The sequence below is a fragment of the Conger conger genome, chromosome 3 (genome assembly GCF_963514075.1).
Source record: "Conger conger chromosome 3, fConCon1.1, whole genome shotgun sequence".
NCBI classification, from domain to species: domain Eukaryota; kingdom Metazoa; phylum Chordata; class Actinopteri; order Anguilliformes; family Congridae; genus Conger; species Conger conger.
The window spans coordinates 51,163,751-51,176,821 of NC_083762.1; the positions used below are offsets into that span (position 1 = coordinate 51,163,751).

Sequence of the window (13,071 nt, forward strand, 5' to 3'; positions counted from 1 at the left end):
ATGGTGAGAGAAGCAACAAAATCCCCAAGGATCACAGTGAAAGAATTGCAGGCCTTGGTGGCATCTTGGGGTCACCAGGTTTCAAAAAGCACCATCAGACGCCACCTCCATAACCACAGCCTCATTGGAAGGGTTGCCAGAAGAAAGCCTTTTCTGACCACAAGACACAGAAGAAAGCGCTTGGAGTTTGCCAAACGTAATTTACATTATGACTGGAACAAGGTTCTCTGGTCAGATGAGACCAAAATTGAATGTTTTGGTCAGATACAGAATTGGTATGTTTGGCGTAGGAACAGAGATGCATACAAGGAGAAGCACCTCATACCCACAGTGAAATATGGTGGTGGGTCAGTCATGTTTTGGGGCTGTTTTAATTCCAGAGGTCCAGGGGCACTGGTTAGGATTGATAGCATAATGAATTCCAGCAAGTATCAGGAAATTTTGGCTGAAAATCTGGTTCCCTCTGCCAGAAGTCTGGGACTTGGTCGTAGGTGGACTTTCCAACAAAACAATGACCCAAAACACACCAAGATCCACACAGAAATGGTTCTGTGACAACAAAATCAACGTTCTGCAATGGCCATCTCAGTCACCAGACTACAATCCAATCGAAAATCTGTGGGCTGAGTTGAAGAGGTCAGTTGATAAGCACAAACCCAAGAACGTGAAGGATCTTGAAAGGATATGCGAAGAGGAATGGTCCAAAATCCCTCCAAATGTGTTCCTTAATCTTCTCAAAAATACAGGAAGAGACTCTATGCTGTTATCCTTGCCAGAGGTGGTTGCACTAAGTACTAGGTGAAGGGTGCCAATAATTCTGAAACCTTGATTTTGTTGAAATTTATTTTTTATTAAATGATTGTTATGATTTTGGTTGTTTCCATTGAAACATTAATAAAGTCCAGTATTTGGCACATGTTGGTGTATTACCTTTCTCGGTAATTATATTATTCTTTTTTTTAAGCCTTGTTTGTGCATTGCTGGTGAGGGGTGCCAATAATTCTTGAGCCCACTGTATATTTGTATGTATATGTACATATGTGCGTAAATGGTGAGCGTAGATGGGCTGAATCAGAAGTTCTTCTCATGAACATTGAATGACTTGATGTAGACCACAATTGAAATGTTAATGGCTGTTACAACAATCAGCCATACCCCATCTTTGGAAAAAGTATTGAAGGGAATTCAACCTCATTTGATTTTCAGTACCCCAACAAAACAACCACAGTATCACGTCAACCACACATTCCTCCATACCTCCCTCAGAGAAATAACACTGTAAATTAAATGAATCCCCCAATGTCTATTCTGTCAGGGCAACAGGAGGTGGTGGTACCCATACATTTCCTTTCTCATCTTCTCTTCAAAGATGGAGGTGAATTTCTGAAGTGTTGGAGAGACACCATTGTAGCTCCCTAAAAGAGAAAGAGAACAGTGTAAACAGTAAACAGTTACCGTTGAACGGTTTAAAATGAACATTCCATTTTAATGCAAATGGATGCGACTTACAGTGCAGCCCTAAAGTATTTGGATAGTGGTAGAAAAAAACTGAGACACAGGTGAAACAGTTGGTTTACTGAGAAAAGTTGCTTGGAACATCATTAAGAAGACAAACGAGTGCTGGTGTGGGATGAAGTACCATCCAATGAATTTGTAAGCAGTTGATTGAAGTTGAGCAGATAAGATGCTTCGGAATTCATTCTGCTAATGCTATCAGCAGTTACATTATCAATGAAAGCAAGTGAGTCAGCACCTCTGGCAGGCATAAATACACAAACTATAACACCCCCACCACCATGTTTCACAGATGAGGGGAGTGCTTTCATTCTATGACAGTAGCTTTTAGCCACAGCTCGTTCTATCACTCTGATACAAGTCAATCTTGGTCTCATCTGTCCACAATACCTTTTTCCATTATGCTGCAGGCTCTTTTAGGTACTGCTTACCAAACGGTAACCTGGCCATCCTGTTTTTGCAGATAACTAGTGGCTTGCATCTTGCATTGTAGCCTCTGTAGATCTGTTTGTGAAGTATTCTGCATTCACATCTCCTGAAGAGTATTTCTGATTTGTCGGACAGACATTTGCAGGTTTGTCTTCATTATTGCAAGAATTCATCAACAGTAGAGATCTTCCTTAGCATACCAGTCTCTTTGCAATTACTGAGCTCACCAGTAGTCTCTTTCTTCTTAATGATGTTCCAAAGAGTTGATTTTGGTAAGTCTATATCTAACAGTTTTTTCTTATTTTTCAGCCTCATAATGGCTGCCTTTGGTACAACTGTGGTCATTATTTGACGAATGCCAAAGGCCATCAAAAGCCTAAAATCAAGGCTAGATATTGACAGCTTGCTTATACCTGCACTAAGAAAGCGATTGAATATACAAGATGAATCAGAAACTGCCGAGGAGCCAAATGTCCAATTTCTTTACTATAAAAATAGTAATCTATAATTATAATCATTAGTATATAATATATGCTAATGATATATTAGTATATAATATACAATAATATACTATAATCATTCTAATTTCTAATTTCCTCAAATTAAGGTGACAGTCTACACTCTAACCACATATTCATTGCATCATTTTAAATCCAATGTGCTAGAGTAAAGCCAAAAGAACAGACGTTTAACAATGTCCAAAAACGTATGGTTTGAACTGTAGGTCTAACAATGCTAGCTAGGTGATTAACTGCTTACATGGGATTTTTGAAAAGGAAATAGCAAATATTACATTGATTACAGAGCATTATAAAAGCCAAATGATTGTCAACTTTTGTTCTCTTAGAAACCATTTTTGTTCACCATGCACGACCTTTTCGAACTGTCAAAGAGAAAAAAGTTTTAATATTTTGGCTAACGTTAGCTAACTTTCACCATCTTGAACACACATCTGTTCACTTTGGTTAGGTAGGGAGACTGTACCTTATCATCCACATCTTCCAGGTCTATGTTGAGGAACTCTCACGTTGAATATCCAAGCTCCTGTTTTGGCAAGAACAACTGCTTAGTTCTAGTAATGACTTGCTATTATTCACACACTGAAAATGAGCAAACTAAATAATAAGGATTCTTAAAGGTAATCTAAAACTGCTATTCTGCTTTGACACAGTGTTCTGAAGTGCCTCCAGAATCTTCTTATCCTAGCCTCTGGTCTTTTGCAGTTTCCTTAGCCCTCCCTCTGTTCTCCTGAGGCCCATATTTTCCAATGGTGGTGGAGGTATGCATTCAGCCATAACTTCATTTTACCACAATAATCCAAGTCAGACTCATCACCCTCCACCCTATTGCTCAGGAGCTCTCTGAAATCTCTCTTCAGCATCTGACAGCTGGAAGGGAAATTAAACTCACAGAAAAATCCTGCTGCATTTAGACAAGTGCAATTGCAGCTGAGGCTTCTGTCTGTGTCTCTTTGTCCTGTTTTATTGAGCAATCACAACTGAGCTTTTAGTAGAAATGAGAAGGTGCCTTCTAAGGCACACCAGGTGTACTGGCAGTTGAAACCAAGTTAGAATTTCACATGGCCCCTTTAAACTCACAATGAACTATACCCAAACCACCACAAAACTCTAATGTCCAAAGAGATAGATTTCTTATCCCAGTGCAAAATTAAGAAAGATGTGTTACTCCTGCTCACAGTCCATGCATGAATTATACAAGTAAATTCCCAAATTTGTGAAACTTGCTTGAAAACAACCATTGGGTGCATTAAAGATGAAAATTAGCCAGCTATAAAAAACAGTAATTTACATAAAACTTACCTGCATTTGCATGTATGACTGTTGTAAGCTGATTACAACACAAAGGCTGGCTATAATATAAGATCTTGTCTTAAGTGAGTGCGTAATCCTGGGTGTGAGCTTTAGAGAGCCAGGTGAGCAATGTGACCTGTGATGTTCCTGGAGTTATTTGTAAACTACAATAATGGTTGTACTCACACTTGGTGCTGTCGAACAAAATCTGCAAATTGCCGGTCCTTTGCATACAGCTCAATTATTCGTATCCGATCCTGAATTTCCTGGAGAAAAGAAGGGATGAGGGAAGGAGAGCAGTTAGGGGGAGGAGTTATGTTGAATGCGGGGCGACATGGCTCAGGCAGTAAGAGCAGTCGTCTGGCAGTCGGAGGGTTGCCGGTTCGATCCCCCGCCCGGGCTGTGTCGAAGTGTCCCTGAGCAAGACACCTAACCTCCAAATGCTCCTGACGAGCTGGTCGGCGCCTTGCATGGCAGCCATGGCAGCCGTTGGCGTGTGTGAGTGTGTATATGAATGGGTGAATGAGAAGCATCATTTGTACAGTGCTTTGGATAAAGGCGCTATATAAATGCCAACCATTTACCATTTACCATGTAATGAAAGGAAACCAGAAGTCTGAGTAGTTTTGCAGCAGATGGTATGCCCTCAAAAAGATTGCTTAATATAGCATTCAAGTTACCCCTGGACCAAGAACATGCTGTCAGTGCTGAATTGGAAATGCCGCTCTCAGTCCATAGGGTCAGCCATAGTAGGTACAGTGGCCCATAAGGAAGATCACGCTTCAAAAAGGAAAGCACAAACATTTTAGGTAAATGCACAGCAAATCAAGAAACAATTCAGATTTCAAAACAGCTAAAAAAGCTTGAATGTACCATTCAAATTGAACGATCGCACTGAACAAGTGCTCCATGATTCATATCTTGTAGTTCCTGATATTTGGTCCATCAAGTTTGGAAAGATTCAGAAGGGTTTTTCATGAACTAATAATATGCTATTCTCCCTATCGAATTGGCTTCAAGCTAATTTGCCAATCCCAGCCCTACTTCATCAATTTATTCTCAAGTGTATTTGAACATTCTGAACATATCTCTTTGAAGAAGCTGCAAAATTGTTTGAATTTCAAGATCATCATCCTCTATACAGGTTTTATATTGTGCACAAAGAAGATGATTAGCACTGACGTGTGATCTGTGTCGTTCATCTTAGCTGGCTCCTCAGTTTACCAGCAAAATTAACAACCCAGGAGGTCTTGTCTCTCATACTGGCCTGTAGACATGCAGAACTGAAAAGTTGCCTTCAGACGCAGTGCACTCCACCTGATGTGTATTGTTAGTGATTTTGTTTTCACCCCTGTGTGCCCACTGACTCTTCTCATCACTAAAAATTATATAATATCATATCTGTCTGGTAAAACACTGGAACTGGTTGCTAACCAATGCAAACTGCATTTTTCTGAGTTCAGTGGCTCCGTAGTAACGGCGACGTCTCTGACTGGTGGAACTCACTTTATTGTTGTGGTAGCGTAGCAGCCTACTTTACCAGAACTTCAAATTAAGTTGAAATGTATGGCTTCTCAAGGCTTTCACAATCTCATAGCTCATGGTAGGCTAAATCTTTTACGGTTAATACATAATCATCAACTAATCAAATTCCCTATGGCAAATAATATTTCGTAATATTCTGGTATTTTACTTCCAGAACAAGATGCTTCAGCTCCACAGAACTGTGTTCAGCACTTCCGTTACTCTGGTTTTGCAGTGTTACTATACATATGCCGTTACTCTGGTTCTGCTTTTCCCCTCATTTTTGCTTTCCCTTCTGAAGTGTGATTGTCCGATTTGAATCGTTTCTTCTCTTGCAGCATGTTTCCGTGTTGCATTTGCTCTATTTTTTGTATGTGTTTTGAAATCTGCATCATTTCTTGATTTTGAGCGCATTTCCCTAAAATGTTTGTGCTTTTGTTTTTGAAGTGTGATTGTCCTTGTGAGCCGCCGTAAGGACAGACCTTCCATTTACATTGGCCTTTCTACCAAAATGTAACATCAACTTTTCAGATTCATAAACTGTCACAGCCAGTTTATGCACAACACAATGAAATAATTCTCTAAAAACATACGGACTAGTCATTTCCCCCAGGGGAAATTCCTCATAGTCTAATCTTGCATATTAGATGCTGCCTGGGTTAGTGGTCAATTCCATTTAAATTCAGGCAATGCATTGAATTAAATGTGCCAATAATGTTCCATATTGCAATTAATTAATAAAATGTCAGTTTCCTGAATTGACTGAACTGAAATGATGCCGCAGGGTACTATACTGTATCACAGTGACTATGACATATCTATGACATATCAAGACATGCCACATCATGACACACCTCTCTGGTGAGCTCGCTGTTCTCATAGATGTGCCGGATCTCCTCACTGCTGAAGTCAGTGGAGGCTTCAGCACTAGCGCTACTGTAGCATGGCATCTCTGGGTAACGGCGGTAGTAGTGACTGTATCCTGTGGTGATGTCACTCTCATACATGGGGTTGTACTTAGTTGCTCTCTCCAAGGACAGCATACTGTCCCCACGACTGAGGGAGGGAAAGGGAGAGGGGGTGGGAGACAGAGGGAAGATAGGGACCAGAAGAGAGAAAGGACAGTGTGTCAAAACAAGGACCCTCTATGGACAGACACACCAATATTTGAATAACAGTAAGAGTGCTTTTCTTTTAGGATCTATCCTAAATTATGTAATTATGAATGCTGTGCCACCAGTTTTCCCATACCCGACACCTGTGGAGGACACCTTCATCAGTACAAGGTGACACTTGTATCTGGGTCACTGTCAAAACAAATGGCCTTCTGAGGTTATTAGGGGTGGGGAAACGAGCAGGTGACACATAAGCTCTTTAGCTTAGGGCCGTACTCTGTTCATAAATAAGAGGCAGCTATGCAAATTAAATCCCCTGGTTTACCGTAACTTAGACCACATGACATACGTGACCATGGTAAGGGTGATACCATGAGCAGTGCATCTGAAAAATGTAGCTGAAACCTGAGCATTGTTCGTTAGCATTCAGTCTGACATGCAGAGTGTTCCCCACGCGCCAGCTGGCAGCTGGATGGACGACTATTCACGTGTAGCTGGCCCTCTACTCTATAAAACATCATTATATCTTTAAAAATATATATCAATGGCATCTATGATTATAATAGCCTAATAATATTGTCTGCTGCCAACTGCTTTGTCATACATGCTAGCTTCATGGAAAGCACTTACTCCCACTTTCTGTGCTGACAGCTCGTCATTTTGTCTGCAAACGTGATGTAATTACAATCAACGGTGAGTTTGTTGTATTTTCTGTAGGCTATTTCACATATTAGGTAGCTAGTTAACACATTAAGTTTTATCAGCATACCCGGTTAGCAAACTACCCTCAACGGTAAAATAGTTGTAACATTAGAAGAATAAAGTAAACCACTCAAAACAAAGTTAGCTTGGAGCTAATATCCTATATCATGATCCATTTCATATCCGACTAACTTTACAATTGGCTACTCTGACACATTATTGAACAGTTTACTGACTTTGAGTAACGTGATATTAGTTAGCATTGATATTAATAAGAATATAGCTTACCGGGCACAATTTTCAACAAAACATCAATTATCCACACTGGTTTACAGTGGACAGGGACCGATTTTGTGCACTCGGAAATCTGTCAATCCCTTCAGGGGCTGAACATTGGTCATAACGTTAGTGTGATAGCCTATACTTGTCTTCCATAGTAAAGTTAGGCAATTGCAAAATGGAGGAGTTAACGTTAATATAAACCTCATCTAACGTTACCAATTTCTGAAATTGAAATTTGGTTCAATTCATTAGTGACTTCGCCTTTTAGGCTCTAAGCAAACCGGAGAAACCTCTGTATCCACTGTTTGTCTCCGTCGGATTCGGAATTGAACAACGTAATATTGCATCCATATTGATAGCATTTTTGGTAATTTAGCGAACCCATGCGTCATTTGGTGTTGCAGCAGAAAATGTCTTAAATGCGATTTATGCAGCCTATAGAATATGTTTTACATTATTTAATGTGGAGCGTGCATATTATTTAGGCTACTTAACAGAAACATTAATAAAGAGTTGACTTAATTCATCAGTGACTATGAATTGGCAAACATGCTCTAAATTTGATTGGTGCTTAATTGTGATTTTACCAATAGGGTATTTTATTATTAAGAAAGACCTGAGTGATTCCAATTGTGTCCTAAACTAAGAATATGAAAGCTGACATGGACTGACTGTATATTCATATATATTGTCAGAAAAAAGAGGCCAGGGGACATCATCTGAACTCCCCTGGCCGGCTACTTTTTGTCTTTGGCCTACTGCTTAAAGTTTTGGGGAACACTCTGGACATGGCATTTATATGACTCATCAAAGTCATACAAAGTGCCCTGACTCAGTCACTACATTACCTACTATACTTAGAATTATCTAAGACTGACTGCAACATGTCAATCAGTACACACTGCAGTGTTCGCAGCCCTTTCTAATTCATTTAAACAGACAGTCCTAATCATTGCCCTCAGAAAACTGGAAAGCTGGTATACATTACATCTTGTCTGTCTGCACATTATTTCCTGTCTGTTGAAGTCCCTCTCCCACAGGATTATCGACAGACTGGCTCCAACAGGGAGTGAAGTAGTGGGATTTACTCAAGTAGGCCAAATTGATTTTAAACACAATCAGTGTTTTTTTGAAATTCTCTGATAAACATGCCCAGAGTTGTTAATCAGATGTGAAATGAATGTTGTCAGACTGCTTTTAATACCATGGCTGTGTCAGAAACCACAAAAATGCTGCCTTCTTAGGCTGTATTCTAAGGCAGGAAGGCATCAAGTGCCGTCTGAATCCAAAGTATGTAAGAAATGTTGCCTTCTAAGGTGCCTTCATTTGACCGATTTTTAAGGCAACATTGATGTATCCTTCACCGAGCAGGATATCCCATAATCCATTGTGATTCACTTTATGCTTCTTACTTCCATTAAATTAATGGCAGCTGAAAACAGCGGCGGAGTTCACAAAAAAGAGCTTGTCCACAAGTGTACACAGCAAGCTCGATATTTTGTTTTAGTTATACTTTTTAAACACAATTTAAATTACTTACCACGTTGAAATAACGTATTTAATGTTTTTAACCCTCCGAGAGCTAGCCAGCTAAATTGCTTGTAATTACACATCATGTAATCACGATACTTTCACTCGGACATCTTCCTGTCTTCAAAGTGCGTTTCAAAGTGCCCGGAAGTCACCTTTAAAGGACAGATGTGTAATCAGGCAGCGAGGGAACGAGGCATCAAGTCAACTGACTTGGTTTTGGACACAGCCCTTGTCTCTGATGTGTTATCTCGGAGTTGGGGAAGACATGTTGGAATGAGGGTCATACTAATAATGTCAAACTCATATGCCCTTAAATTAAATATTTATGGAGGTTGTTTTGCATCTCTGCCTATGCGCGTTTGGCCAGGTAGAGACGACATACTGTAGGTGCCATCCATCTAAGAGCTAGCAGGCTTTACCAGCAGATTTTATTCTGCCACATTAAATTCTCATGAAAGTTTCCATTGACCAATTTCCTTCAAAGTTAGCCAATCTGTGTAACAGTTCAGGTGTCATAAAGGACATTACTGTGAGACATTACTGTGAGGAAAACACTGATGTGTTAATACATCCCCGGAATCTGTTAGATCTCTTACCGGACAGGGTCCTCTGTCTCATCCTTGTCATACTGGTCTCGTAGAGTCCTGGCAAGGAAGAAGATGACCCCGGAGGCAACAAGCAGGAACCCGGCAACTGAGGCAATGGCGATGCCCACCACTAATGGCTCAGACACATATTCCTCACAGTGCTCCCCCCGGTACCACCAGTTTTCCCCTACCCGACACCTGGGGGAGACACCTCCATCAGTACATGGTGACACCTGTAACTGGGTCACTATCAGCATATAACAAAACACACACACTCACACCACTATGTCTGCCTGGCAAACAGTCAGCATGTAAAACAGCCCTCTCATATAATTCTAACCATAACTACCATCTACACTCAGTGAGCAATTTATTAGGTAGACCTGTGCACCAGCTTGTTAATGCAAATATTTTACCAGCCAAACATGTGGCTGTGACTAAATTCATAAAAACCAAATGTCAGAATGGGGAAGGCATTACAACGGTGGTATGCAGAACAGCATCTCTGAACACACAATGCCTCAAACCTGGATGAAAGTGGATAGGCCACAGCTGCAGTAGACATAATAATTCTAAAATACCTAATAAAGTGCTCACTGAGTGTATACTGAATGTAAACAACAGTTATCGCATACAGACAAACATCAGAGCACTGATACTTCTACTGGTCTTACTAACAATGGATACAACAACTGTCTCACACATAGTGAGTAGAGCATCATGTCGTCTTAGTCTGGGGCAGTGGCGGTTGGTCAATAGGGGCGCCCATCCCGATCATAAAAAACATTTGCAACACCTAACACTGGCTTTTCTGTCAGCTAAAGCGCCAATTTACCAGGCGACTGCTCTTTCTACTTGACATTGGCTCAGGTGGGTAATTGGGACATTATAGTATATAATGTTTTAAACCTCCAGGTTAAGACTGTTGTTAACTACAGTGGGGTCCAAAAAGTCTGAGACCACATTGAAAATCTGGGAGTTATTTTTCATATAATCACAGAAATAAACAGAAACTCCATTGAATATTTATGGGAGCACTTGAAGACTGACAAAAGCCAAGCATTCAGTAACATCACAAGATGCCCTTTGAAACACATAATGCTGGGATAATGTGGATCATCAGGTTTTTATCATAGTCCAAGACAGCTTGAGTGTATGTTGCCATTGAAGCTTGGGGACATACCAAATACCAAGAAATTCTGAAATTCATGTACATTTTCACAGATGCAACTCTGCACTGAAAGTGTTATGCGGATAATATCTTTTTTTAATATATTTAAATGTATTTCTAATTTTTCCATTTTTCTCCCAATTTGGTAGCCAATTGTACCCTATCTAATCCAATTACTGTTAGCTGGGGGATACACCGCCCACACCCCATCCCTCGGCAGCCCAAAGGGATCTGGCAATCAGAGAACAACACACCTTCTTCAAGCCGTCTTGTCTCATGCCTGTGACTGTGATTCCGAGGCCCCCAGGGTTCTGTTATGGCAGCGAACCGCAAACTGCAAACTGGGGGGGAGGAGCGTCTCCTTCTTACTGGACAGTTGGCAAGGAAGTGTACAGAGCCAACACAGTACAAACACAACTGTTTAGGAATCTGTCTTCTTTGTAGATAGTGCGGTTGACTGGCATCGGTTCTGCCGCAGAAGAAGTGACCAGTTCACAGAGTCAGTTCGCTGGAGGACAGGGTGAAGACTAGTCTGATGGGGTTCGGACCACATAGAGACTGTCTCTCGGTCTGCCGGTCTTGCAACCGAGAATCAACCCTGATGGCCAAGTCGATTAGACCATCTAGAGTCTGAGGGAGTTCACAGGTAATAAGTTTGTTTTTAATTTCCATGTAGAAACGTGTCATAGAGAGCTTTGTTATTCCAGCCAGCAGAGACTGCCAAAGTTCAAAATTCGATAGAAAAGTTAGACACTGAACTGCTCTCTTGTCACAGGCAAAGGAGCTGACGAGCTGACATGCCCCGCAGCTGACCGGTCAAAGCTTTTCTTCATCATAGCAGTGAAAGAAATAAAGTCATCAGAAGCCCCAGAGTCCCAAAAGGATGTTCCCCACTCATGTGCCTTTCCAGCCAACAAGGTAATCAAACTTTTGTTAGGGAATGAAGAAGGCTGTAGTGTGAACACCAAAGAACACTGCTAGAGGAAGGACCAACAGGAACCCGGACCAATAGGAACCCGGCTCACCAGCATAGCGCTCCGGAGGGGGAAGGAGTGGCTCAGAGTAGCTCCGGGGCATGTCAGGAACAGCGCTGACCATTGGTCCAATTACTTGTGCAGCTTGGGTGTCAGAGAGGTTTGTCAAGGATAACTTCTGACCCACAAGTCAATGGGCTTCTAGGGCGGACTGCAGGATTGCTGGTTCCATTTCTGTAGTCGTTATTCCTAGCAAAAGTCCATATACGTGTAATACAGGCAGCGGTACGGAACATAATCCAAGAATCAAAATCCCAAATCCAAATAAAGTCCGGGAGCAGGTAAACACATATTACAAGGGTAATAATTGCAATAATTGTTGCTGTAATGTGTAAAGAATGGTTTGTGTTGCACACCGGGGACCGGGGTTTGATTCCCGGTCCTGCCAAAAGCCAAGTTTGGCCGGCTCATGTGGAGCGGCATTAATTGGCTCGCCACTCCAGAGGGAGGGTTTTGGCAGGGTTAGCTGATCATCGTACAATAAGCGCCTCGGGCGCTTTGGAACCATGGACACGATTAGAGAGATGAGACGTCTTGAAGAAGGCGTGTCGCTCTTCCTCAGCCTGCCAGGGGGCGGGGTGTGGACGGTGTATCTAACAACTCGAATTGAATTAAAGGAGGGTACAATTGGCTACTAAATTGGGAGAAAAAAGAAATACATTTAAAGGAAAAAATGGTTTGCAACTCTTGTTTCTATCCTCATGGTTTTATTGTACGTCTATATATATATATATATATAAATATATACATATATATATATTTATATATATACATATATATACATATATACATATATATATACATATATATACATATATATATACATATATATATATACATATATATATATATATAGCTTCATGTTTTTCTTGTCTTCTTGTATATTTATAAGACAATTAAAACAACTAAATGTATTATTCATTTTTTGAAGCAGCGAAGTCGATTATATTTTTCATATGAACAAATACCATATTTGTGACATATTCCCACTGGCATTTCTCTAGCAATGATCACTGAGACCATAGTTTAGTTTAATTTCCACATATTAAAGTTGTAAGTTAGTGGAGGGCCCGCCACTCCCACCCTGTAGGGAAATGTAATTGGAGAAACCATGGAAGAAAGTGTTGCGAGTGCAGAGAGGCTTAGTTTGCATGACATAATTGCTGCAGTAACACAGGAGAGTATCAGCGGCATCAACACAAGAGGAGGAGTTCGAGCACAGTTGTCTTTGTTTGCAGTAACTTGCAACAATGGATGAGTAAGTAGTGAAGTGACTGAAAAAAGGAAACCACACTGACAATCTGAAGAAGGAAAATGTGTGAGAAGGCTGTATGTCGAGGGGAACTATGGGAATTGAAGTGTTGAATA

At 40.8% G+C, this 13,071-nt stretch overlaps 1 protein-coding gene across 1 annotated transcript in view; it reads right to left on the reverse strand.

Annotated features, from left to right (window-relative positions):
• Positions 1 to 1,278: 1,278 nt before the first annotated feature.
• The window catches only part of impg2a (interphotoreceptor matrix proteoglycan 2a), a 43,968-nt gene continuing 32,175 nt past the window's right edge, over positions 1,279 to 13,071 (reverse strand). Inside the window, exons 12-16 of the mRNA XM_061233944.1 lie at positions 9,508 to 9,696; positions 6,134 to 6,335; positions 3,942 to 4,021; positions 2,929 to 2,988; positions 1,279 to 1,415 (exon numbers count right to left, since the gene is read on the reverse strand). Coding sequence (XP_061089928.1) covers positions 2,952 to 2,988; positions 3,942 to 4,021; positions 6,134 to 6,335; positions 9,508 to 9,696 — 508 coding nt within the window. The 3' untranslated portion in view covers positions 1,279 to 1,415; positions 2,929 to 2,951. The remainder of the gene's footprint in view (positions 1,416 to 2,928; positions 2,989 to 3,941; positions 4,022 to 6,133; positions 6,336 to 9,507; positions 9,697 to 13,071) is intronic.